We start from the raw sequence: 27,700 nt of genomic DNA, 5'->3' as shown, positions 1-27,700 counted from the left end.
AAGTCACACAGCACACAGTCACATCTAACATGTAGCTCCACCCACCTTCTCCAGCCTCATTAACTGCACAGAGCAAAGAACACCATAAAACAACATATAAAGCATTTACAACAATAATTCCTATTCTGTACTATATACTATCACTAATTTGTCGTTTCTTCCATCAATTGCCACAGTACTGTGGTAGCAAAATGCACAAAAGAATGCACTGAAGTATACGCCATGTATCACTACAGTTCTGTGGCAACAAGAGGCTAATGAGTTCAGGTAACAGTATCCATGGTTGGCTCTAGTACAAATGCTAACATTTGATTGGCTCTGTGGCAATAGACAAACACATTTTTCGTGCCACAGTACTGTGGCAGTAGCTACTGCCTAAAATTTAACTTTGAAAATTTGTGTTTTTGTGTCTAGTTTACTAAAAAAAGATGTGTAGCAGCACATCTAGTAAGACTAACTCAATAAAAAGGTAATTACCACTGTACAAATCATGCCAAACTCTTCTTGGATGTTCAGCAAACAAAGAGGTGAGCTGTAATGCATCATCTATCCGCCCTGATCATGGATGTTAAAGGCTAAAGAATCAGTTTCCTTTGTGTAAACACAGCAAAGATAAATCAAACCGTGCCTCTCATAATTCGTCATCCGTCATTTATCACCATCATCATCATCCATCATACCCACAGCCTCATTAGCAGACGAGCAGAAAATACACGACATTATCCTAAGGATAAAATCTCAGCTGGAGGTTTGGATGTTCGTCATAGGCAAACATAATCAGCTGAATCTGCAGAGAACAAGATAGTGTTTGAGAATATTATCTCTCACTGAATGGCAGGATGTTCCAAGATGAAGAAAACAGACAGTGTATTACTTTCATTCTGTGGAGGTTGTGTGTGGGTTTGTGTATGTGTTGGATTGAGTCTGAAGGGTTACAGTTGAGCATGTATAGACAGGCGCATGGGACATCCTGTCGCCAGAGGCAACCAGAAGCCTTGATTTATCACCAAACGGCTATCACACACACACGCACACACACACACACACACACACACACAAACACACACACACACACACACACATTCTTCTATGGATAGCCATGCGCATCCACTGTGGACTGTGGCGTGTGCAAACACACCTACGCAAACAAATACAGGAACTTTGATGTTCAGCTCTACATTTGTTCTTGGCATTATAGAGGTTAACCCTTTAACAACTCACATTACTGTAACTCCTGAACTGTTTGCGCTATCCACAAAATTCAAATGCTGTCAGAAAGCTGAGATTCTGAGCTTTCCGACACTATGTAACACTTTACGGCAGTAGTGTGGGACTTGATTACAAGTAGACAGGAACTGTTTTAGGGACTTCCACACAGGCTAAAAAACCAAACAACAAATATGAAGCCATAATATGGATACTGAATGTTCAAGACCCAAAAGCATGTTGGAGCAGATATAAAATAGTTGAAAGTTTATTTTTGCAACCTCAAAATCTCTTTCGCTATGGGCATTTATAGTTGTTGTTTTTTTTTTTACTACAACACACTGTTTTAAACATTTATTATGTATAATAATGATAATTAGTTTCCAGATATTGAAAGTTAAGTTCTCCCTGAAAACAAAGGTGCAAAAGAATTGGCAAAAAAAGACCTTTTCTGACACTTTTATTGCAAAGAAAACATGAAGACACCCATGTGACCTGTTATAATGGCAGTCATAAAAGGATTAAAAAAGGATGAGAAAAAGGGAAAGGAATTCACAGAGGAAAAGAATCATACATGTGCAAGTGAAACTCTAAACAAGTCCATACCATAAAGAGATATCTGTGTTGTTTTTTCCACTTCACACACTACTATTAACGAATAAAATGAACATGCCAACACCTGTTTGACTGCGCTCTCTGTCTCCCTCTGAAGGAGAAAGTATCAATCCACGTGTGGCCGGGCTGATTGGCCGCAGTGGACCTCAGAATAAACAGCCCTTCATGGTGGCCTTCTTCAAAGCCACTGAGGTGCACCTGCGCAGCATTCGCTCAGCACCCGGGGGGACCAAACAACGTAACCCCAACCGCTCCAAAGGGGCAAAGAGCCAAGAAGCGCTGAGAGTGGCCAACGTTGCAGGTAAAGACCCAAAGTGTCTGTGAATGTGTGTGTGTGTGTGTGTGTTGTGTATAAAGTCAGCACTGATTTTTCCCGTTGTGCTGGGCTGACTCCTGGTTTAATTTGGCTTTTGTTGGCTCTATGAGGAATCCGTGGAATGGAACACAGATGATTTTTACTTCTGGATCTGTATGAGATATCTTCCCATTTCCATAAAACAGGAAGATGCATCCAGTATGTGTCGACAAGGACACACACACACACCTAGGCATGCATACTGCCTTCAAACCATGCAGGACAAACAATAAATTGACATTGGAATTTATGTGATTCTCAAACAATAAAACATGCGATGCATATCAGTGTCTTTGTTTTGGAGGTGTGAGGGTTGTGTTTATGTGAAGTGCTGAAACACTAGACTGTAATGCTTGAGCTTCAAATATCCCTCCGCTGTCTTTGTTTATTTACCCAAGCATTACAGAGCAGTCGGGGCCAAGTTCCCTGCATGGAGGTAAAGCAGCACAGGCTTTTATGGCAGAACACATCTGCGGTGTGCTGTGGGGCAAGCAGGGCCACAACACATGGGCCAAATGGGCCTGTTTGGAACTTTGGATACCAGTGGTCTTTAACTGGATGATGAGAACCAGTCGCTCATGATCCTTTCCAACGTGAACCGCTTTCAAGCACTAATGTACCACAGAGCCTCAGAGGTCAGCAGAAGAAGAAGAGAAAGAGATACCATTAGATCAAAAACAGTCTCCTTGAAAGCATAAAGAGGAAGAAAAGAAATAGAAAGATGAGTGAAAGCAGAGGAGGGAGACTTTTAGTTATGAAAAATGTGGTGAGTGTGCTCTGTGTGCACATCTGTTTCAGTCAGTGGAAACTCAAAGCCCAGCAGAGTGACCTCTAAGCAGGGTGGCCCACTCATTTGAAACAATTACCCAACTACTGCTGTATCTGGAGGTGATTTCCTTCAGCCCTTGTTTACATGTTAATGTTTTGTGTGAGGATCCTATAGTTAGGCAGTGTTTAGGTCTGCTCCTTATCATCTCTGCCTAATTGGGGTCTGACTGAAGTAAATAGTTACTGTTGTTGCTGACTGGGATAATAGCGCATGTAATACATAATCACTCTGTCTGTCTTTCTCCATCGTTCTCTCAGAAAACAGCAGTACTGATCAGAAGCAGGCCTGTAAGAAGCATGAACTCTACGTCAGTTTCAGAGACCTGGGTTGGCAGGTACGGAAATCGATCCTCACAGCACTTTTACAACGTTTCATTCACTTCATACGGTTTTGCTATAAATATATCTAGGCCCTTGTATCAGTTAGTTCCTCTTTGGCCTTTTCCGTGAGATATAAGGAAGACATTTAAGGTTATTTTGCAATAGTGTTTAGTTTTTCAGTCTGGATTTGGATGGAAGTTTGCATTTTAGTTAGTTTATAAGTACACGATTCAGTCAAAATCTGTTTAGGTGTTAGTTTTAGTTTTTAGGCAATTATGAGGAATACCTTAAGACACCTTATAGATGCTGAATAAGGTATGACTACATGACATTTAATATGATTTCTAAAGCAATTATTATATATTATGTAAAGCCATTTTTATTATACACCATATATTGCAACTGCAAATTTTAATTAACTTTATAAAATTTGAAGTTTAATAGCCCAAAACACACAAAAAAGTAGATTTATCCTGCAGTTTATTTAATGTAAAATTATGTTGCAATTTTTTTTTCTCTTTCTGTGTAATTTTTTTTACATTTTTTTTTATCAGTTTTTTTTTACTGCAACCTTTATTTTTACATTTTAGTTAGTTTTACAAGTACACAATTCGGTCAAAAAAGAATTTTGGTGTTAGTTTTAGTTTTTAAGCAATTGTGAGGAACACTTTAATTTATAGACACTGAACAAAGTATGACTACATGACATTAAATATGATTTTTAAAGCAATTGTTATATGTTCTGTAAAGCCATTTTTATTTTACATCATATGTTGCAACTGCAGATTTTAATTAACTTTATAAAAGTTGAAGTTTAATAGCCCAAAACACACAAAAAGTTCACTTATCATGCAGTTTATTTAATTCAAAATTATTATTATTATTTTTTTTTCATTTAATTTGTTTTTAATTGATTTATTTTATTTGTTTATTTATTTTTTCATTTTGTTTTATCTCAGTTTTTTCACTGCTACCTTTATTTTTACATTTTAGTTAGTTTTACAAGTACACAATTCAGACAAAAAACAATTTTGGTGTTAGTTTTAGTTTTTAACCAATTATGACGAACACCTTAATTTATGGACGCTGAACAACGTATGACTACATGACATTAAATATGATTTCTAAAGGAAATGTTATATATTCTGTAAAGCCATTTTTATTATACACCATATATTGCAACCGCAGATTTTAATTAACAGAAGTTAACAAAAGATTACGAAAGTTGAAGTTTAAATAGCCCAAAACACACAAAAGTTGATTTACCATGCAGTATTATTTAATTTAAAATTACGTTACATTGTTTATTTCAGTTAATTTCTCTTTTTTTTTTTTTTTTTTTTTTTTACATTTGGTTATTATCTCAGTTTTTTCACTGCTACCTTTATTTTCACAGTAAAATAACGCCTTTATTACAATGACAATAAAGGAATTCTGTTCTTTAGTTTATGCCCATTACATTATAATAATAATTAAAACTCTAGTTGGATGGTATTAAAACTGACCACATGTACAGTTTTAATACTGTCCTTAAAAGATATAAAACAGTTTTACACCTTACTCTTCTTCTTTAATAACTAAAAAAGGCTCCTAAAGTAAGATTAAATCATTTGTAATACATTTTAGTAGCAATGTTAAAGTTTTAAAATGTATATTAAATCATTGTATTATTATATTTGTAATGGAATGCAGTGAAGACCAACTCTAGCCTTGTTTTGTTGTTGCTAAATGTACTGATAATGAGCCCAGTCGTCGCTGGTCTTAAAGATGACATTAAACTGGAGGCTTTCTTTGTGTTTTCCCGTCAGGACTGGATCATTGCTCCGGAGGGATACGCAGCGTACTATTGTGAGGGAGAGTGTGCCTTCCCATTGAACTCCTACATGAACGCCACAAACCATGCTATTGTGCAAACCCTTGTGAGTAACCATCAAAGTAGGGAAGACAAACCCAGCAGTCATGTTAAGAGTCTAATCATCCCATCAACTGTCAGGACAATACAGCCACTGTTCAAACTACTGTCTGTAATGATCGCAAACAGCTGCAGCTTATACTGTAGAATGGTGATTTGTCACTAATGATTTATTTAACCCTCCGGTATCCGGGTGCACCTTTTAGGCACACTTTGCACTTCGTGTTAAAAAACTTCATATTATTTTTCACAATTTATTTTTGCATGATCTTAAAAATTCTGGCCACCAACTAAAATGTGCACATTGTAAACAAAAGAAAATTACAAGACTAGCATCTATCTCCCAAGTGTGCCTAAAACGCACTATTTCTTCCATTTGATATGTATGATTAGGGCTGACCTTGATTTACAAAAATAAAATAAAATTAGAGCAGAAAAATAAATCAATATATAATATTTAATAGTTTGATTTATAGGTGTGCATTTTACGCACACTTGGTGACAGATGCTAGTATTTTTTTAACATTTGACCAAGCGCCAAAAATGAATGCAAATTAACCAGTGTTGGAGTTCATCATTGACATATGCCAGGCTGCAAAAATCAAGTAATATGTGATCCACTTTTTATGTAGTATATTGAAAAAACTTTATTTTTTGTGTTTTTTGCATCCAAAAAAATGGTTTGTTTACATTACAAACACGGCATTTAAAGGGTTAAAAAATGTGACAATTATTGAGTATTTAGTATTTTTATTTACGGCTCAAGTTGATGAAATAGAAAAAAGTGTAAAAGAATTAAAAACAAACTGTATGAAATTTTTTTTTACATTATTCCACAAGTGTGCCAAAAATGCACACTTGGTGCTTAGTAAGGGCCTTGCTGGATGGGATACCGGAGCGTTAATATGAACTATAATGCTGATCGGTCCCTGTTGTTTTTTTCTTTTCTACGCAGGTTCATTTCATTAACCCAGACACGGTTCCTAAACCTTGCTGTGCCCCCACGCAGCTCCACGCCATCTCCGTGCTCTACTTTGACGACAGCTCCAATGTCATTCTAAAGAAATACCGCAACATGGTGGTCAGAGCCTGTGGCTGCCACTAGACTGTCAGTACCGTCACAATGGAGACAACACAATCTAGAAGAGAGCGCTAATGCGGGCTGTCAGGCACCACTTTGGGCTTGGCATCGGAAACGTAGAGAACGTTACAGAAAATAGAGTATGCATAAGCATTGAAGAGTCAAGCTCTGATTTTGTTTCACGATTTGTCCACAACGCGTCTTTAAATGTTAAAGACTGAAACAGGAATTTCAATCCGTTTTAGATTCCTCTCAAACATACACGCACAAACAAACACAAACCCGCACACACACACTCACGTTTGTGCTTTCTACTGTGTATACCAGACATTTAAAGCAGTGATTGTACTGTATATTCATTCACAATCGACAATCTTTTGTTTATTTCAGTAATTGTAATTGTAGTTCATCCTTTTACTGTAGATTATATTATATTATATATATAAATATATATTTTTATGACTGACAGACCAGGATGGAAGTTCTGATTTTATGAACTCTTCTATGTACAATACTGTGTAAATAATTTTTCAAACAAAACAAGATGTGTATTTATTTCCTGGAATGTCACTGGTGGTTTCTCTTCTATGTAATGCTGCCTGTTTTCTTTCATATAATAGTACACACAAAACTCTGAGGAGACGAAAAATAGAAAAGTACTTCAACGTGAGCATTGAATTTAAAGTCATTGCTCCTCTTCGTCTTCGTGTGTTCACGTATCCCGCGCGCTGGCAGCGGGAAGCAATTTATGACAAGTTGGACCTGTGGAAACGTCTACATATTTCATTAGTCGAAGCTGTTACATAAACCTGGGGCACATTTTCATGACATCAATAAAATGAACTGTCAGAGTCAGAGAAAACGCCTTTGTACCTAGTATCGTGTTCTGTGTACTAGACATTTTCATGTTTATATTCCTCCTGCTGTAAAACCATCTGTCATATTTAAAAAGATTTATTTATTGAAAGCTGGCTGAGCTGTTCTACAGAGTGCCCGATGTCTCGACCGGGTTTTACTGCTGAACTGGTACAACAATAAACTGGGAGACAAGCAACAACAACCACCTTGAAATGTTGTGTTTAATCTGGAGAAGGAGCAGAATTAAATTGTCAAGTTGAAGGCGGGTGTATGCAGAAGCACTATCTTGCACATTCCTGTATAAATATTTGCTTGGAGTCGAGCTACATCCTTTAACCCACAGATGTCAAACATGCGGCCCGGGGGCCAAAACCGGCACGCCAAAGGTTCCTGTGAGTGCAGCGTAGAACTCACGAGCCGTGAACCTCAGAGTTCTTCTTACGTGACACGTATCAGTAAACGAAAGGGTCTGGAATCCAACTTTTCTGGTTGTGGTCTTTACTTAAAACTTAGATTAATACAAACAAAAGATGAATTTCTAAATCAAATTACGTGACGGTCAAAAGACTGTGATGCTCCATATTTATAATCTTAGCGGCCAATAGGATTGCATCACACAACTAGAAGCACTCGGAGAGCACAGACCTCCGCCAAGGCTGATCAGTGCCCCCCCCCCCCCCCCCCCCCCCCCCCCCCCCGTGGGCCCCCCCACCCCCGATCACCACCAAAATTTAATCATTTCTTCCTTATCCCATTTCCAACAAACCCTGAAAATTTCATCCAAATCTGTCCATAACTTTTTGAGTTATGTTGCACACTAACGAACAGACAAACAAACAAACAAACAAACCCTGGCAAAAACATAACCTCCTTGGTGGAGGTAATTATATCAAGACTTATACTATTATTACTCAACATTCATATAATATACATAAATTATTAATGATAAATCAAATATAAATATAAATGTCGAGGCCCAAAACGGAATTAGTATGATGATAAACTACACAATAAATAATTCTGATACTAGTTTTTGCACAGGGATCATTTGTGGAAACGGTGACATGGCTGCCGAGCATCAGTATGATGGGATCCAGAACAACCATGTCACATCCGTCCACTGCCACATTTTGTGTTTTTGTGTCAGCTGTTATTGTTTTAGATCCACAATACTAACATTTATGAATAAGAGGATAATTAGCAATTGTAAGTATATAATTATTATTAGTAACAAAGTACTGGTACTGACCAGAGCATCATGGGTAATGTCACGTCCGTCCACCAGCAAAAGTTTTCACATACATGTGCTATTCAAAATCCAATATTTCTGAAAATATAGGTTCCACTGTCAAATAATATCAGTAGTCTGTGCACAAATGCATTAGCATTATTTCAACACAGTTCTATGCATTTCTTACAACTTTTTTTTTAACAAAAATGGCCACTCATTTGACCTCCTAAGTAAATTTTAGCCGATTTGCATTTATTTATTTAGGTACAGGACAGTGTGTATTAGCTTTAGTTACAAAGAACAAGGTACATGCACCAGATTTAGCAGAGAAGCTAATTTCCACCTGTTGTCCTGGACAAACGACTAACACAACAAACCTCACTTAGATTACAAAGTCATAATATACTGGAAGAAAACCGGTAAACATGACAGATATAGAAAAGTCTGCTCAGATTGAACGGCTTCATCCATATATATGTCGAAGCCCAAAACAGAATCTGGCCCGATTCAGAATCGGGCCGGCCCAGAATGGAATTCTATTCTAGGCCGGCCTAGAATGGAATCCTGCTGCTATAATGTTATTTTTATACCATGTTTAATGCAAATGATCCATAATTCCATAATTTGTCATAATTTTACATTTTCAGTCTTACATACCTTGAGTAACTATTGTCAATTTCAGTCGATTTCACTGTACCATATATTGGTGGGGAGTACCACTAGGTTCTATTTGTAAACTAGAAGCACTCGGAGAGCGCAGACCTCCGCCAAGGCTGATCAGTGCCCCCCCCCCCCGTGGGCCCCCCCACGCCAAGGAGGTTATGTTTTTGCCAGGGTTTGTTTGTTTGTTTGTCTGTCCGTTAGTGTGCAACATAACTCAAAAAGTTATGGACAGATTTGGATGAAATTTTCAGGGTTTGTTGGAAATGGGCCCCCCTGTGGGCCCCCCCACCCCCGATCACCACCAAAATTTAATCATTTCTTTCTTATCCCATTTCCAACAAACCCTGAAAATTTCATCCAAATCTGTCCATAACTTTTTGAGTTATGTTGCACACTAACGGACAGACAAACAGACAGACAAACAAACAAACCTTGGCAAAAACATAACCTCCTTGGCGGAGGTAATAAAGTGTATTATAGTTTACAATTAAAATGTTTTTTCCATTTTTTTTTCACATATTTGCAAATTCCATGTATTGGTTTTTGTAATAATTTAGACCATTTGCATTAAACATGGTATAAAAATAACATTATAGCAGCAGGATTCCATTCTAGGCTGGCCTAGAATAGAATTCCATTCTGGGCTGGCCCGATTCTGAATCGGGCCAGATTCCGTTTTGGGCCTCGACATAAATATGAGTTTTCAACTGAAACAGTGCCGAAGATAGTAACAGTCAACGGTGTTGAACTTGAAAATAATAGAATAATAACCTAGAAATAATGACTCCAAATGTTCTTCTTGGTTTAATGTGGAAAAAAATAATATGATGTTATGCCTATAAATAATGTCAACTCCAATTTCTTCTCTTTGATTTATTGCAGAGAACATTAAACTCTGATATCCTTTATTAATAAAACGTCAATAACTTAAACAAACACGAATAACCTGAAATGCCTAAGGAAAAATACGTGTAATTTTAACAATATTCTGTCTGTTATGTGTTTTAGTAGATCTAATCTGTAATGCACATGTAGAAATCATAAATTGAGGCAGAATATTGATCAAATTTTTCTTATTTCTTCATATTTTTCTTCAGAAATTTCAGTTTTTCCAGGTTATTCACATCTTTTTTGTTTGGATAGTTTGTTAAAATGTAAATGATTTCATAATTTAATCTTATTTTTTGCATATAAAAAATTTAGACTTGTCATTATTTATAAGTTATTATGCTATTATTTGACTGGAGGTCAAACTGGTCTGAATGTGGCCCCTGGAAAACAAAAAAAAAAAAAAAAAAGAGTTTGACACCCCTGCTTTAACCCATGACCTGAGGTTTGTACATCTGTACTCGCCTTCGAAAGCAAACACACAATTTTTATTCTTTATGCCTGTAAGATGGATGTGGGTTCTGTGTATTTCTAATGCTGTTGGTGGGCGAGAACAGATGCATTTGGAGACAAAGCACCGATCAGATGAGTTATAGGAATGATTTTCTAATGTGCCGACTGCAGTTACATGCCTAATCTATACACTGCACATGGTGGTAGACTGAGGATAAACGTTAACAACATGTGTGGGTGGTGCTTTGCGATTTCCTGAAAATATTTTAACACTTTTCAACCAAAAAAACAATGCCACAGGCTTATCTTAAATGTTCATCCATCTGTATTTTTCATTGCTTTTTTGTGATAACTGAATCAAATCTACAGTTATTTTAGAGCTTGCAGGTTTTGGTGTTATTTAAAATAACTTAGAATTAAAAAAAGAAGTGCGTTAAGAGGATATTTAGCTCACATCACTGAAGAAAAAAATACACAGACAGCGTTTTGTTGGCACAATTAGAATCTACAACAAATTTCACTGATTTTATCTCTTAAATTATAACTGTTAAAGCATTGGTTTTTGATTTTTTTTTTTTTTTCTGCTGTCCAATGAAGTGTCAAGAATACTGGTTTCTAATACCGCAACTTTTACTGAAAAGCTGTCATATTATCCTAAGACCCAGCAATCCATTTTTGTCTTCTGTAGGGGGCAAAAGTTTGACAGTTTTGCTTAAAAAAAAATCTGTCAATTGCAAAGGACATTTATTTCATTTCACATGTTTATTTCAAACCTGCTACCACATTTAAACACTTAACAGACGACAAGTGGACAACACATGGTTTGAAAAGGAGATGGAAGAAGTATTGCTTTTATAATATCAACCCCTCACACCACACAACCCATCACAACATTTCACTACACCAATACAAAATAATACAGAACATTACAGAACAATACAGAACATTACAATAACACATCCTCACAAGATAGGAACATAAACAGGCCCGGACCCACTCTGACCCCATACCCACACCCACACTGTTTAGAGCACAGGTGTCAAACATGCGGCCCAGGGGCCAAATCCGGCCCGAAAAAGGTTCCAATCCGGCCCATGGGATGAATTTGTGAAGTGCAAAAATTACACTGAAGAAATTAACAATGGTGTCAACATCATTTTAATGCAGGTTCCACATACAGATGCATACAGACCAATTAATTCTCAAGTGGATCAGAGCAGTAAAATATTATTATAATATCCTATAAATGACAACTGCAAATTTTCTCTTTGTTTTGGTGTAAAAAAGTAAAATTACATGAAAATGTTTACATTAACAGACTATACTTTTTCAAAAAATGTGAATAACCTGAAATGTCTTGAGAGAAGTAAATGCAATTGTACCAACATTCTGTTTTTAAATGTTATGTGTATTTGTAGATCTACCGTGATCTGTAACTTATAATGTACACGTGTAAATGATAAACTGAGGCAGAATATTTTTTAAATTGCACTTATTTTTCTTAAGACATTTCAAGTTGTTCCTATTATTCAGATTTTTTAAGGAAACTTTGTAGATGTAAACACTATCATAATTTAATTTAACTTTTTTCACTGTTATTATTTTACTGGTCTGGCCCACTTCAGATCAAATTTGGTTGAATGTGGCCCCTGAACTAAAATAAGTTTGACACCCCTGGTTTAGAGCATCAATGTCACTGTATCTCCTCCAAGTACTTCTTCATTATTTGTTTTTTAAACATTCTTTTAAACTGAAAAATATTTGCACGCTCTTTTAATTCATCTGCTAAACCATTCCATAGTACTACTCCCATAAATAAATAAATACATATTTTAAAAATGCATCTAAAAAAAACTGTTGCATTATGCCGTTTCTAATCAAGACAACTGTTTAATGTAAAAAAGCTAAAACTTTCACTTTCCTGGGTCCCAGGAGGATGTGTATTATTGTTTTCCATCATTAGTGCTGTTTAAACCCCTTTATAATGATCACACTGCCCTCTGCTGGTGAAACACTAAACTGTTTTGTCTTTAATTTTGTACTTTGACCTGTTTTTTTGTTGTTTTTTTTATAACTCTACTTGTTTCATACCTTTATGTTAATCCTCTCTGTTCTCAGTATCTTTTTATCTTGAGTAAAGCCCGTATAAAGACTTTTCAGATCATAAAACAAAAGAAGAAGAGGAGGAGCATTTGGGGAAAAAAAACTCCATTACGCCCACGTGCTTTCATTTTCACATGAACTTTTCAATATGACTCAAACATGTAATGTACATAATGTGTGCATATTGTCTGTTATATGTGATAAATGCTGTTCCTTTCCTTCTCCAAACCTGTGTGGCAAAAAAAAAAAAAAAAAGACTCAACTTTAAAATTATTGCGTATTTAGTCATTTTAAACAGATTTTTGATGAACCATAAATGTTGTGTGCGCTTATTATTGTTCAATTTATTTTTTTTAATGTGTTATTTACCCTATTTTAGCTTTTTTAAGTCTAAAATTAGGATACATGTTTAAGAGTTTTGCATTAAAGTGATGGCTCATTACAGTTTAACCCTTTATGCATAGTGGTCACTACAGTGGACAGCTATTCTACAGCTGTTCTCTTGTATAATGGATTTTGTTGTTCTTTTCGTTTTTTTTTTTTGTTTTTTTGTTTTTTTTTTACACATATCTTTATTAAAGTTTTAAGACTTTACATATCTTTTCTGACATGAATTAGTAACATTATGTATTTTTTTAACAACTTTATTAACAACATTTGAGTGTACAGTACAAAATTTTAAACAAACATCAAGACGTCAAAAGAGAAAAAGCATTTGAACATATAAGTTTAAGAAAATAATGCATAGATTTAAAAATACAAAGCATAAAATACAAATTATAAAAAAAAAAAAAAAAAAAAGTAAATAAATAATAAATCTGACAAATTTAAATAAATAAATGCAACAGAGAGTTCAGTCAGTATTGAATTTATATATATATATATATATATATATATATATATATATATATATATATATATATATATAAATAGCCAATGTGTTAGTGCTTTTTTTTTTTTTTTTTTTTTTTTTTTTTTAATTATATATGAATTCTAAAGATTTAATATAATTTTCAAATTCTAATAGGAAGATTTTAAAATTTGGGTTTGTTTTAGTATATTTGTTTTTATGTGTATGAAATTTTCCAAATAATATGAATAAATTTACAATAAATGCTAGATTGTTAGTATCATGTTTAAAATAAGTAATTACGTTTTGGGATGTTACATTTATTTTATTGTTACTTTTAGATATGATATAATTTTCAATTTTGGACCTAGTAACATTATGTAGATCTCAAACCCCCAGAATCACAAGCCCTCTCCATAGTTTTCTACACAATTTATCAGTAAATACATGTTTCTGTGCGTCAAAAATTAAACATGTGGTGTCCAGCTGAGTGGATATTTTTGCAACTTCATGAAAAATAGGTTCATAAGAATTTTTTTTTTTCATTATTATTTTTGTTTTTTGTTTTTTTTCCCAGAAGAAAATTCTCAATCGCATTGTTTTTTTCATGCCTAAAGAGGTATAAAAACACTCAGGAAAAAAAAAATGGATTAAGTTTCTCATAATTGAAAGGATTAAAGGCTTCTTCTGATTCCTGGACTAATATTTGTGCGTAAATTGATCCATTTTCTGCAAATATTTCCCCACATGAAGCCTTTCACTCATGTTGAACTCACTGCCCTGCTTGTTCTCGACTTTTCTCATACACCCCTGTTTTTTTTCTAAGTGTGTAAAGACTTTCATCAGCCCAACCATCATGAGGAAACCGAAAGTATTAGACGAGGCGCAAACTTTCGCTTTCGCTTCCAAAAGCGCACTAACTTTTAGTTGCGACTTCTGCATTTAAGTGTGAAGAGGTGAGAACTCGCTGTCTTGAAAACTTGTGAAAAAATCTTCCAAGGTTGTATTATTCTAAAAAATAACAGTGGATCCTGAAAAGAAACAGAATTAAAACCCAGATTTGTTTTCCGTTTGCCAGGTGGGCGTGCGGTTCCAGTGACTTTTACGCATGGTTCTCTGATGTGTGCGTAAGTAAACGGTTGTTCCTGTGACAAACAGTATGTGCTGAAGATGGAAGAAGGGACGAAAATGCACCTGAAAGAATGGCTGATAGCGCAGATAGAAAGTGAACAATATGAGGGACTTTGCTGGGAAGATGAGGACAAAACTATGTTCAGGATTCCCTGGAAGCACGCAGCCAAAAAGGACTACAAACAGACGGAGGATGCAGCTCTGTTCAAGGTTAAGGCCTTTAATCTGCACTTTATATGTATATGAAGGGATATGAGACAGAAAATTATACATGATAGCCATAGTTTTTGTTGAAATGAAAAGAAAACTGATGTAATATTTGTACTAACCCTTAAAATGACTGATTTAACCACTTTTTAATCCACCAAAAATAATTCTTTAACCATAAAGCAATTAAAATTACTATCATAGAAGGTATAGTTCATTTATAAAGCATAAAATTTGATAAATTTTCCACAATTAAGTGCTGGTTTTTGTCCAGTCATGTTTTTATTATTATTATTATTATTATTATTCTTTTTATTCTTTATTTTTTATGTATTTAGTTTTACATGTTAAGAATGAGCAGTGAACACTTCTTAACTGTGAGGATAAGGAAAAAAAGAGAACTAGAAGCACTCGGAGAGCGCAGACCTCCGCCAAGGCTGATCAGTGGCCCCCCCTGTGCCCCCCCCCCCCCCCCCCCCCCCCCCCCACGCCAAGGAGGTTATGTTTTTGCCAGGGATTGTTTGTTTGTTTGTTTGTCTGTTTGTCTGTTTGTCTGTCCGTTAGTGTGCAACATAACTCAAAAAGTTATGGACAGATTTTGATGAAATTTTCAGGGTTTGTTGGAAATGGGCCCCCCCGTGGGCCCCCCCCATCCCCGATCACCACCAAAATTTAATCATTTCTTCCTTATCCCATTTCCAACAAACCCTGAAAATTTCATCAAAATCTGTCCATAACTTTTTGAGTTATGTTGCACACTAACGGACAAACAAACAAACAAACAAACAAACAAACAAACAAACAAACAAACAAACAATCCCTGGCAAAAACATAACCTCCTTGGCGGAGGTAAAAAGATTAAACACAGTCCAAAGAGCACGTTTCCCTCTCGTCTTTAACCCTTTCATGCATGAATTATGAGAACCTTAATCAAGATTTTTTTTTTCTGAGTTTTTATTCCTCTTTAGGCAAGACAAAGACAATGTGATTGACATTTTCTTATGAACTTATTTTTCAAGAAGTTACAAAAATATCCACTCAGCTGGATACATTTTTGAAGTGACATACTGTGTAAAAACTATGAAATAAAAATATTTTTAATGCTGCTCACATTTTGACATACGATAATACTAGTTATTACACACTCAGATCATGTGCAAAAAAAACCAACATGTTTTTGTTTAAAAAAAAAAACTGTTAATTACAGTCTAATAACAATTAGCAGTTGATTTATACTCAGATATGTTACTGTAGATTGGGTTTATCAGGAACAGGAATGTTACAGTAATGGTATGAATTGCAGTGTATGGCAGGGGTGTCAAAGTCATTTTAGTTCAGGGGCCACATTCAGCTAAATTTGATCTGCAGTGGGCCGAACCAGTGAAATAATAGCATAATTATATATAAATAATGTCAACTCCAAACTTTTCTGTTTTAGAGCGAAAAAAGTAAATTTATATTATGAGAAGGTTTACATCTACAAACTGTCCTTTCAAAAGATGTGAACAACATGAACAAACTGAAAAAATAAATGTAATTTTAACAATATTCTGCCTCAGTTTATCATTTACACATGTACATTAGAACTTATAGATCACAGTAGATCTACAAACACACAAAACATTGAGTAACAGGCAGAATGTTGGAAAAAAAAAAGTTACTTATTTCTCTTCAGACATTTCAGGTTGTTCATATTTGTTCAGGTTATTCACATTTTTTGTAAAATTATACTTTGTTTTAGTGTAAATACATGAAAATATTTACATTTACATAGAGAACTAGAAGCACTCAGAGAGCGCAGACCTCCGCCAAGGCTGATCAGTGGCCCCCCCCCGTGGGCCCCCCCACGCCAAGGAGGTTATGTTTTTGCCAGGGTTTGTTTGTCTGTCTGTTTGTTTGTTTGTCTGTCCGTTAGTGTGCAACATAACTCAAAAAGTTATGGACAGATTTTGATGACATTTTCTGGTCTGCGCCCCCCCGTGGGCCCCCCCACCCCCGATCACCACCAATATTTAATCATTTCTTCCTTATCCCATTTCCAACAAACCCTGAAAATTTCATCAAAATCTGTCTATAACTTTTTGAGTTATGTTGCACACTAACGGACAGACAAACAAACAAACAGACAGACAAACTAGAAGCACTCGGAGAGCGCAGACCTCCGCCAAGGCTGATCAGTGGACCCCCCTGTGGGCCCCCCCATGCCAAGGAGGTTATGTTTTTGCCAGGGTTTGTTTGTTTGTCTGTCTGTCCGTTAGTGTGCAACATAACTCAAAAAGTTATGGACAGATTTTGATGAAATTTTCAGGGTTTGTTGGAAATGGGCCCCTCCGTGGGCCCCCCCACCCCCGATCACCACCACAATTTAATCATTGCTTCCTTATCCCATTTCCAACAAACCCTGAAAATTTCATCCAAATCTGTCCATAACTTTTTGAGTTATGTTGCACACTAACGGACAGACAAACAAACAAACAAACAAACCCTGGCAAAAACATAACCTCCTTGGCGGAGGTAAAAATTTGGAGTTGTCATTATTTCTATGTTATTATGATAGTATTTGACTGGTCCCGCCCACTTGAGATTGAATTGGTCTGAATGTGGAACCTGAACTAAAAGCATTGTCAATATCTTAGTGTAATTTTTGCATTTCACAAATTCATCCCAAGGGCCAGACTGGACCCTTTGGCGGGCCAGATTTGGCCCCCAGGCCGAATGTTTGACACCTGTGGTATATGGGATGGTGGGTAAGCGTCCACTGTGTTGGTTGATATGCAACTAAAACAAGAAGAATCGAAGAATCTTTGTTTTCCTGTAGGTTCACACATGTAAAACACCAAAATTTGTCCTCTGCTTTTAACCCATCGATAGATAATACATACATGCATCACACACACTGCATACTAGGAGCAGTGGGCTCGCCATATTAGGCGCCCGGGGAGCAAACAGGGGGTTAAGTGCCTTGCTCAAGGGCAAGTCAGCACAAGCCGACTCTCCAGCCATCTAGGCCACAGCTGCCCCCCCCCCAACAAAATCCATGAATATACAAGAGAACAGCTGTGGAATAGCTGTCCACTGTAGTGACCACTATGCATGAAAGGGTTAAGACACTTTAAGACATGCTCACTGTTTTGTTTTGTTTTTTTTTTGTTTTTTTTATCAATAATAGTGTTGTCATTGTACGATATGGACCTACATAACAGACAAGTTCTAATATCCAACCATAATCAGAGCATAATAGCTGATCTGAAAGATTATAGCAATAACAGGACCAAATATGAAGCTTCATTATTACAAGATAATACATTAAAATCAGTTAAACTTACTAGATTCAATTAAGTTCTTTGAATTTACTGGCGTTAGTGAGCAAAACAACAAACAAAGCAAATTAGTCTTGTTTTATTTATTTTTTAACAAGAAATGAGATAAGAAAATGGAAATTCAAGTGTCACAGCACCCTTTACAGTAAAGTTAGTACATGCAGAACTGGAAAGATAGTAATAACATGAGGAATATAAAGATAAAAATATAGAAAAAAAATATGAATATAAATAAACTAGTGCTAATCAGATCTACATATCCACAGATAAAGAAATAACTAAGTGGACATAGTATGTGTATTCACACTCTGTATAGGTTTCTGATCTGTCAGTCTTTATGCTCAGGCATGGGCTGTTTACAAGGGCAAGTTCAGAGAGGGGAGGGATAAAGCTGATCCAACTATGTGGAAAACCCGTCTCCGCTGTGCACTCAACAAAAGCACAGATTTCCATGAGGTCCCTGAACGCAACCAGCTGGACATCACTGAGCCATATAAGGTTTATCGTATCCAGCCAGTCAATGGTCAGTGCATAACAGGTAAAACACAAACAAACATAAGGCTTATTTTATTTTCATACTATGTTCCTTTTAACTTATAAATTAGTTGAAAAAGCAACAAACCGAAAAAAAATAATTGAACGAATCATTGAGCTTAGTGTTCTTCATTCTCCTCAGATTCCCTGCAGACAAAGGATCAAGTGATCATCCTGAACAAGATCTCCCCAAAGACCCCCAGTTCTGTGAACACAAAGGTTAGATTTTAGTACTTTTTAAATTGTATAAAAAAAAAAAAACATTGTGTGGTTTCCTCATTGTCTAACCCACTGAGAGGAGAACGTCTGCAGTATGACAAAGTGTTAAATGCTAATCCTGCTGAACTCAGTCGAGACAAGTGAAAGTGAAAGTGAACTTTACGTGACTATATATGTATATATATATGATATGTCATAAATATTTACTGCAATACTGCAATTCACCATTGACTACTTCTCGGTTCAGTGTTTAGAGCAGTAATTTATTGATAGTCCCTAAGGTGGCGGCCTTTGAATGTCTGTCGAATATCCAACCCACTGCTAACTTTACCTCGGTACTAACCATCTGGTTTACAGCTGAAGTGCTTACACTTTTAAGAGTTTAAAAATTACAACTCTCTTGTGGCTCATGGACACTTCTCCATTGTCTGGGTGCAGGAGCTTTATTCATTTCAAGTGGAGAACTGTGCAAACACAGCTGTCACAGCAAAGGTAAGAAAACCTCGTCAGTGTATCACCTGCAAATGATGATGACATTTTGTTTCTTTTCCCACATTCGCACTGAAGCATCTACAAGTGTATGTTCACATGGAAAGATATGATATAAAAATAACAAATCAGTGTTATTTTATATCACACAAGAAACAATCCTTAACTCTGTCGTTGGATCTCTGATGCACAGTTTTGTTTATCACTTTACCTTCAAAATGGTGACAACTACCCAGAATGCAGTTGTTTTTTGCGAGTGTGACGTTAGGTGTCAGAGACCGAATCGGTCTTTGCACACTTTACTCTACCTCAGAGAAATAAAAAGGGATTTTCTTTAATTTGTTGAAGGTAAGAGAAAATATATTTTGTAGTTTTTCTATATTTAAATATATATACACTGAACAAAAATATAAACGCACCACTTTTGTTTTTGCTCCCATTTTTCATGAGCTGAACTCAAAGATCTAAAACTTTTTCTATGTACACAAAAGGCCTATTTCTCTCAAATATTGTTCATAAATTTGTCTAAATCTGTGTTAGTGAGCACTTCTCCTTTGTCCTTTGCTGAGATAATCCATCCACCTCACAGGTGTGGCAGATCAAGATGCTGATTAGACAGCAGGATTATTGCACAGGTGTGATTTAGGCTGGCCACAATAAAAGGCCACTCTAAAATGTGCACTTTTACTGTATTGGGTGGTCCAGGGGGGTCAGAAAACCAGTCAGTATTTGGTGTGACCACCATTTTCCTCGCACAGTCTTCTTCATGAATTCTCTGAAACAGCTTTGGAGATGGCTTATGGTAGAGAAATGAACATTCAGTTCACAGGCAAAAGCTCTGGTGGAGATTCCTGAAGTCAGCATGCCAATTGCATATTCCCTCAAAACTTGTGACATCTGTGGTATTGTGCTGTGTGATAAAACTGCACATTTTGGAGTGGCCTTTTATTGTGGCCAGCCTAAGTCACACCTGTGCAAAAATCCTGCTGTCTAATCAGCATCTTGATATGCCACACCTGTGAGGTGGATGGATTATCTCAGCAAAGAAGAAGTGTTCACTAACACAAATTTAGACAGATTTGTGAACAATATTTGAAAGAAATAAACCTTGTGTGTACACAGAAAAAGTTTTAGATCTTTGAGTTCAGCTCATGACAAATGGGAGCAAAAACAAAAGTGGTGCGTTTATATTTTTGTTCAGTGTAAATGTTTTTTTTTTTTTTAAATATGCATTCATTGCATACTTTTGCAGTTACACCCTACTTCAGAAATTACTTTTTTGTCTGAGAAATAATTAAAGGAATCTTTTTCAGTCGTAATTTGTCTGCACCCCATTCTGTTAAAAAAAATTGTGAGAAAATCGTATCATTAACATCCCCAGATTTTATAGTTTTTTTATTAGCTTAATACAGTGGTTCTCAATCTTAATCTGTCCCTGCCCCCCCCCCCTTTTGGGCTGTTCTCTTTTTTTCTTATAGTGGATAATTTTTGTGGGCTGTTCTATTTTTTTTTATAGTGGATCATTTTTTTGGGCTGTTGTATTTTTTTCTTATAGTGGATACTTTTTTTGGGCTGTTGTATTTTTTTCTTATAGTGGATAATTTTTTGGGCTGTTCTCTATTTTTTTCTTAAAGTGGATAATTTTTGGGGGGCTGTTGTATTTTTTTCTTATAGTGGATAATTTTTTGGGGCTGTTCTGTTTTTTTTTCTTATACTGGATAATTTTTTGGGCTGATCTATTGTTTTTGTCATAGTGGATAATTTTTTGGGCTGTTCTGTTTTTTTCTTATAGTGGATAATTTTTTGGGCTGTTCTCTTCTTTTTCTTATAGTGGATAATTTTTTTGGGCTGTTCTATTTTTTTTCTTAAAGTGGATAATTTTTTTGGGCTGTTCTATTTTTTTCTTATAGTGGATAATTTTTTGGGCTGTTCTATTTTTTTCTTATAGTGGATAATTTTTTGGGCTGTTCTATTTTTTTTGTTATAGTGGCTAATTTTTTGGGCTGTTCTGGTTTTTTCTTACAGTAGATAATTTTTTGGGCTGTTCTGTTTTTTCTTATAGTGGACAATTTTTTGAGCTGTTCCCTTTTTTTTCTTATAGTGGATAATTTTTTGGGCTGTTGCACCTCTGGGCCACCGTACAACATGGCCTTTAAATCATTTCTACACATGTGCTCTCAAGAATAGAAGAACTGACAGTACTTTGGAAGGAGAATAATCTGATGAAAACCTCCAGTGAATTTTGTCTGTTACCATGGTTTTGTTCTTTGCTTTTATGCACTCAAAAGGAATCAAGTAAAACAGTTGATGATGATGATGATGATGATGATGATGATGATGACGACGACAATGATGAAGATGAAGATGAAGAAAAAACAATGACAAGTAAGGGTTAAACAAAATATATATGAATATGCTCTAATATAATTTATCGCAAATTCTGAACCCTGACACTTCAACCCACTGTGGGTACAAGTTAAACATGTTTAATGTGTTTTGTTGAATTCCTTTGTCCTGTTTTAGATGATCTGATGAGGGAACACATGTATTGTGAGTTCACTGGAAAGAAACCTCAAAATAAGGTCATGTCTCCTTTGATCTGCTTCAGCTCTGCACTTCAGATATCAGGTAAACATACGTTTTGTTTAAACCATTGGGGGGGTTACTGGCTAATAGGAGTGTGTATTGGCAAGAATCTGGTGATACGATACAAATCACAATACTAGGATCACGATACGATATATCACGATATATCATGATACTGTTAAAAGGGCAATTTTTTGTTTGTTTCTTTTTTTAAATATTATTTCCTTGAAAAATTGAGATGCACCAGAAATCTGCACAAATACTAAACGAATTTTTATTTGATCACAACAGGATCTAATGCTATATCACAAAATGTTCCTGTGTTCCAACTTAAATTCTGTTTTACAGACATAACAGTTTAAGATCCTGTTCAAATGTTCATATTCTATTAGTTCAGAACTAACATCAGAACATTATTTATGTGCAATCCCAACAAAGGAACTAACATTATTTAATAAAGGAGTGTTAAATAATAATAAGTAAAATATAAACAAAAAAACCCCAAAAATGAACCTCCACAATATCTGCATTTGAATAAATACCTAAAAATATCGATACAGTATTGTGAAATGAAATATTGCAGAACCGATATTTTCTTACACCCCTATTGGCTAAGTTTATTTACATCTATCTATCTATCTATCTATCTATCTATCTATCTATCTATCTATCTATCTATCTATCTATCTATCTATCTATCTATCTATCTATCTATCTATCTATCTATCTATCTATCTATCTATCTATCTATCTATCTATCTATCTATCTATAATTGTGTTGTTGCTTTTAAGTAGACGCTAAATTAAGTGGAGATTGTTCACTTGATAATTGCGCAAACAATAGCTACGATGCAAATTAGTGACATTACGCATAATTTACATAATAATAGTCTCAGTCCAAGGTTTGTAGATTTTTTATTGATGCTACTATTGATCAGTTCCTTCAGTCAACAATCCAAACAAAACAAAAATGATCTAAAAATCAGATGAATGCCATGAAGTTAATAACACCATTACAGAAACAGGCCGTTGAAGTTAATCCATGAACGACAGGGATCATAGATAACCAGGTAACATGTACATATGTACATTCACAAACAGTGTTAAGCAGCACCTCATTACAAAAACAGTGGAATACTGAGGCACATTTGCGACAATAGTCCTTTGCACTAAAGCATCTAGAAGTGTATGTTCACATGGAAAGATATGATCTAAAAATAACAGGTCAGTGTTATTTTATATGACACAAGAAACAATCCTTAACTCTCTCATTGGATCTCTGACGCACAGTTTTGTTTATCACTTTACCTTCATTATGGTGACAACTACCCAGAACGCAGTAGTTTTTTTGCGAGTGTGACGTTAGGTGTCAGAGACCGAATCGGTCTTTGCACACTTTACCCTACCTCAGAGAAATAAAAAGGGATTCTCTTTAATTTGTTAAAGATAAGAGAAAATATATCATAGATAACCAGGTAACATGTACGTATGTACATTCACAAACAGTGTTAATCAGCACCTCATTACAATAACAGTGGAAAACTGAGGCACATTCGCAACAATAGTCCTTTGCACTAAAGCAGGGCTGTCAAACTCATGTTAGTTCAGGGACCACATACAGCCCAATATGACCTGCAGTGGGCCGGATCATTAAAATAATAACATAATAATACATATATAATATCAATTCCAAAATCTGTATGTCTAATTTCTATGTTTTAGAGTGAAAAAAGTAAGATAATATTATCAAAACTTTTACATCTACAAACTATGTTTTAAAAAACATATGGAAAAACATGAACTATGACCAAAATGAAATTTATTAAGAAAAAAAGTGCAATTTTAACAATTTATGCCATTATTTGGCATCAGCTTCTCAGTTTTACATATTCATTACAACATACAGATCACAGTGGATCTACAAATACACAAAACATTTAATAACAGACAGAATATTGGTACAATTACTCCTAAATCTCTTAAGACATTTCAGGTTGTTCATATTTGTTCAGGTTTTTGTAAAAGGCTAGTCGGCAAATGTTAACTTTTTTGTGTAATTTGCCTTTTTTTACACTAAAACTAAGAGAAAAATAGGTGGTTTTTGTTGTTTATACTTTATTATGATAGTATTTTACTGGTCTGACCCACTTTAGATGGAACTGAACTAAATGTATTTTGACATACTTGATTGTTAATATCTTCAGTGTAATTTTTGTATTTCACTAATTCATCCTGTGGGCCAGTTTTGGCCCCCGGGCCACATGTTTGACACCCCTGCACTAAAGCATCTAGAAGTGTATGTTCACACGGAAAGATATGATCTAAAAATAACAAGTCAGTGTTATTTTGTTTATTTTACAATAGTCCTACAAGGGGATACAGATGAACATCCATTCACTCCTACATTCACACCTTCAGGTGACGTAGATTGAGCAGTTAATCTGTTGAGTGCATGTGTTTGGACGGTGGGCAGAAGCAGGGGCACCCACCCTTCCTGCTCAACCTGAACATGTAAAGTCTTTTCCGCTGTATGACTGTGAAAACATTCGCTGTTTTGTTTTTTTTTTTGTGCAGACTTTCGTATGCAGGTGACGTTGGTGTACCAGGGACAAATAGTGACGAGGGTGACCACCAGGAGCCCCGATGGCTGCTTCATCCTCCAGGGACGTGTCCCCTTGGGAAACGCCCAGATCTATGGGCCCTGTGACGCCGAACAGCTGTCCTTCCCTTCGCCCGGCCTCATGTCTTTCTCGTCAGGCATGACTGAAGCGATGACCCGCCTCCTGTGTCATCTGGAGAGGGGTGTGCTATTATGGGTGGCTCCAGATGGGATGTTCATCAAGAGGTTCTGCCAGGGCAGGGTGTACTGGAGCGGACCCATGGCCCAACACACTGACCGCCCCAACAAACTGGAACGAGAGAAGACCTTTAAACTGCTGGATATTCCTACATTTCTAAATGGTAAGTCATTGCGCGGACACTGTACTTCACCAAAACAAACACCTTAGAATAGACTGTGCTAGTAAAACATGTCTGAGACGGAAAAAAATCACATCATTTTGTGTGTAAAGATGCAGTTATTGTTTCTGTACAGAGCTCCAGAGCTATTTACAGGGTACAAGACCTCCACCTTCATATACGATTGAACTCTGCTTTGGAGAAGAATACCCAGACCCCAACATACCGAAAAGCAAGAAGCTAATCATGGCACAGGTAGGTTGAGATGGTATGTAAAAAAGCAGCTTATAAACAACTATTTAAATCAGCCTGTTACTTTCACAATCAAATGATCAAGCCTTAAGTGTATATAATGTCAAAATATTTCCTATTAAGTTTTCACTACAGAAAAAGTCTGGCTTTGACTAATTAGAAGCCCATGATCACTCAGAAAAGACCCAGAAAATTAGTATTTCTTTTAATGACTAATCCATTAATCCTCAAAGACCTCAGAGACCAAAAGCATCTTATTGATCTAAAATGTGTAATAACTTTTAAACCACTAACCCTGTTAATATATCTTAATAATCTGAGTAAAATGCACTTTCTCAGCTTTTCAGCAGCATCATGTGTGTGGTTGTTTTTTTTGTTTTTTTTTTGGACGTTCAGAGGTTCTGTAGTAAATGTCATGTTCTGCAACATTGATTTACCAGTAAAATCTATGTATTTTGACACGTGAAAGTGGTTGTAGATGTTTGTTTTACGTTCAGTTTCTTATATATTTTGCAGAAAAGTTCACTTTTTTCTTCAGTTTGTTTTGTTATATAACCTTTGAATTTACTCTGAGCTTTAATGAACATCTGCATGGTCAGCAAATTAGATATAAGAAAATACATGATACATTTTCACTGAAAGAAAGCAAAATGCAGCGGAAAACATTACAATAAATGGTATTAGTCATAGTAATAATGATAAATTTAGTAAAAAAAATATTTTGGAAATCAGCACAAAAATCGTTCTAGGATTTTAATACTTAAAATGATTAATCATAGCAGCTCTAATGGTATTTCAAGATTGTATACCCATTTTTTTTTCTTATACAGTAAAGTTTTTGTTGTTGTCTGCCCTGAATACATTAACATCAATTCTCGGTACATAACAAGTCCCATCTAAATATTTCTTCTTTAGCTTATGCAGAAGTTTTGCAGTTAACAGTATACACAGAATCCACACACCCATTACAGTTATTGTGCAGTTTTTCTGAGCACCAGCAGAGGTCCTCAGAACCACATTAAATGTGTTTTCTGTTGGGCAGGTGGTGCCTCTGTTTGCCGAGGCGCTGCTGCAGAGGTTCAACTTGGTGAAAACGGAGGAGAAATGACTGACTTGCCCTCACAACGCAAAGGAGGTGACAACGTAGGAGAGAAAAGTACCCTCCACCGGGGTAGGCTTGAACAATGTGCAAGTGGATCAGTGAACCTTTATTTGTTTGCTGTGATCATCCTGAAGGACATCTTCAGAGGAGAACAAAGAATACAGACTATCATCAATGGATATATATATATTTATGTAGAAACATTAGAGGTGCTTTACTATTGACTTGCTTGCAATTCAAAGAAGACAATGTAAAGTAACTGCACTATGTTAACATGTTCATATTCTTCTTGTCACTGTCTACTATGAAGCGATGAAAGCAAAAAATATTAGTTGCTGAAGAACAGCTTAACCACTTAAATATTATGATACATTGGTGTTAAAATACATTTTCTGCAATTGTGTTAATCCCATGAACAATGTATATTTTGAATGATTATTTAAGTGTGCAGTATCTTTAATGCGCTGGGAATAAATTGACACCTTAAATTAAATCTATAAAGCTTTTTTCTTTTATTTCTAGCGAACATCATATTAACAGATTCACAATTTTAAAAATATACATTTTTGTAGCTATAACATTTAAAAAGAAAATCAACAGGTAAGGTTTTGTTTTTAAAAATAAAAAAAAACAAACACAAAAAACTAAAGTGAGAGAGTGTGCTGAATCAGAGGAGATACCCGTATCTGAGTTTAAAATACTTTCATCAATTTCTCTGCCTTCAAACATATACAGTACGTAAAAAATGAGATGGGAACAGAAGCCTACAGTACACAGGGGTCAAGAGTATTCACAAAGCATCATGTTCCAACGTGTTATTAGCACCATTACTCTTAAGCCACTGCACTTTTTTCTTCTTCCATCATTGAGTTTTTAATGGAAAAACACCATGAGTGTCGAGGCGATGTGACACAGACCTGTCTGTGTGGGTGGGATTGTCTGTTACGCAGTTTTCATTAGTGTTCTCCCTTTCTCAGAGATAATGTTAAGAACATATTGGAGGGTAATGCCTTGACGAACAATTGTTTGAAATGACTCCCAGTGATGAGAATAAAAAAGGCGAGGAGTTGCTCATACATTCACCTTGCCTGCCCAGGCCGACACATAAACATCGGCTCAGAAGCAAGAAAATAAAAAAAAAACAAAAATGCATTGCAAAATTGACAGAGATTGCATTAAATCTGTTTAGCATATTTACTGTATATAACATCTGTAATGTAATATATATATATATAGTCAATTTTTGTTCATATATATATCTGCACTTCTTCAATAGCGTTTACTTTCATAACACTGATTGAAAATCAATACCCTGCAGAAAACACTGTCGTTAAGTAGGTGTGTGGGACAACCATTACAAAACAGAGTGAACACAGACAAGTGCTTGATTGTCTCACTAAATGTTTTCAGTGTGTCTCTAAGGAGCCATCGAGAGATCCTTCAGCTGCTGCTCCTGTCAGGGCTGTGCTAAGTAAAGTTGAGGAAAGGAAAGGAAAGGAAAGGAAAGGAAAGGAAAGGAAAGGAAAGGAAAGGAAAGG

The 27,700-nt window shown here is 35.7% G+C and overlaps 2 protein-coding genes across 4 annotated transcripts in view; both read left to right on the top strand.

Annotated features, from left to right (window-relative positions):
* Positions 1 to 7,378, top strand: part of bmp7b (bone morphogenetic protein 7b) — a 28,437-nt gene extending 21,059 nt beyond the window's left edge. Inside the window, exons 4-7 of the mRNA XM_030139813.1 lie at positions 1,919 to 2,122; positions 3,263 to 3,339; positions 5,134 to 5,244; positions 6,193 to 7,378. Of these exons, the coding sequence (XP_029995673.1) occupies positions 1,919 to 2,122; positions 3,263 to 3,339; positions 5,134 to 5,244; positions 6,193 to 6,342 (542 nt within the window). The 3' untranslated portion in view covers positions 6,343 to 7,378. The remainder of the gene's footprint in view (positions 1 to 1,918; positions 2,123 to 3,262; positions 3,340 to 5,133; positions 5,245 to 6,192) is intronic.
* A 6,837-nt stretch (positions 7,379 to 14,215) lies between these two features.
* irf10 (interferon regulatory factor 10) lies at positions 14,216 to 27,294 on the top strand. 3 transcript variants are annotated; one of them, XM_030138699.1, is made up of 10 exons: positions 14,216 to 14,320; positions 14,443 to 14,705; positions 18,368 to 18,560; positions 18,699 to 18,775; positions 19,214 to 19,267; positions 21,553 to 21,649; positions 21,788 to 21,892; positions 24,425 to 24,811; positions 24,945 to 25,063; positions 26,103 to 27,294. In XM_030138699.1, exons 2-10 carry the CDS (start codon positions 14,535 to 14,537, stop codon positions 26,166 to 26,168), a joined length of 1,269 nt encoding a protein of 422 aa, XP_029994559.1. In that variant the 5' UTR covers positions 14,216 to 14,320; positions 14,443 to 14,534; the 3' UTR covers positions 26,169 to 27,294. The 3 variants fall into 3 exon arrangements, with proteins under 3 accessions (XP_029994559.1, XP_029994560.1, XP_029994561.1); XM_030138700.1 differs by having other exon boundaries at positions 14,258 to 14,705; positions 18,368 to 18,545; XM_030138701.1 differs by lacking the exon at positions 19,214 to 19,267 and having other exon boundaries at positions 14,258 to 14,705; positions 21,544 to 21,649.
* Positions 27,295 to 27,700: the final 406 nt, after the last annotated feature.

Source organism: Sphaeramia orbicularis, chromosome 7 (assembly GCF_902148855.1).
Source record: "Sphaeramia orbicularis chromosome 7, fSphaOr1.1, whole genome shotgun sequence".
Taxonomy (NCBI): Eukaryota; Metazoa; Chordata; class Actinopteri; order Kurtiformes; family Apogonidae; genus Sphaeramia; species Sphaeramia orbicularis.
Note: the sequence above shows the minus strand (reverse complement) of the source record. Positions and strands in the feature narration are given on the sequence as shown.

Excerpts from the sequence above, each read along its gene's own strand:
- irf10 (XM_030138699.1), top strand. The coding sequence starts at position 14,535 with ATGGAAGAAGGGACGAAAATGCACCTGAAAGAATGGCTGATAGCGCAG. Across the intron at positions 14,706-18,367 it reads AGGATGCAGCTCTGTTCAAG|GCATGGGCTGTTTACAAGGG; the intron begins GTTAAGGCCTTT and ends CTTTATGCTCAG. Across the intron at positions 18,561-18,698 it reads CAATGGTCAGTGCATAACAG|ATTCCCTGCAGACAAAGGAT; the intron begins GTAAAACACAAA and ends CATTCTCCTCAG.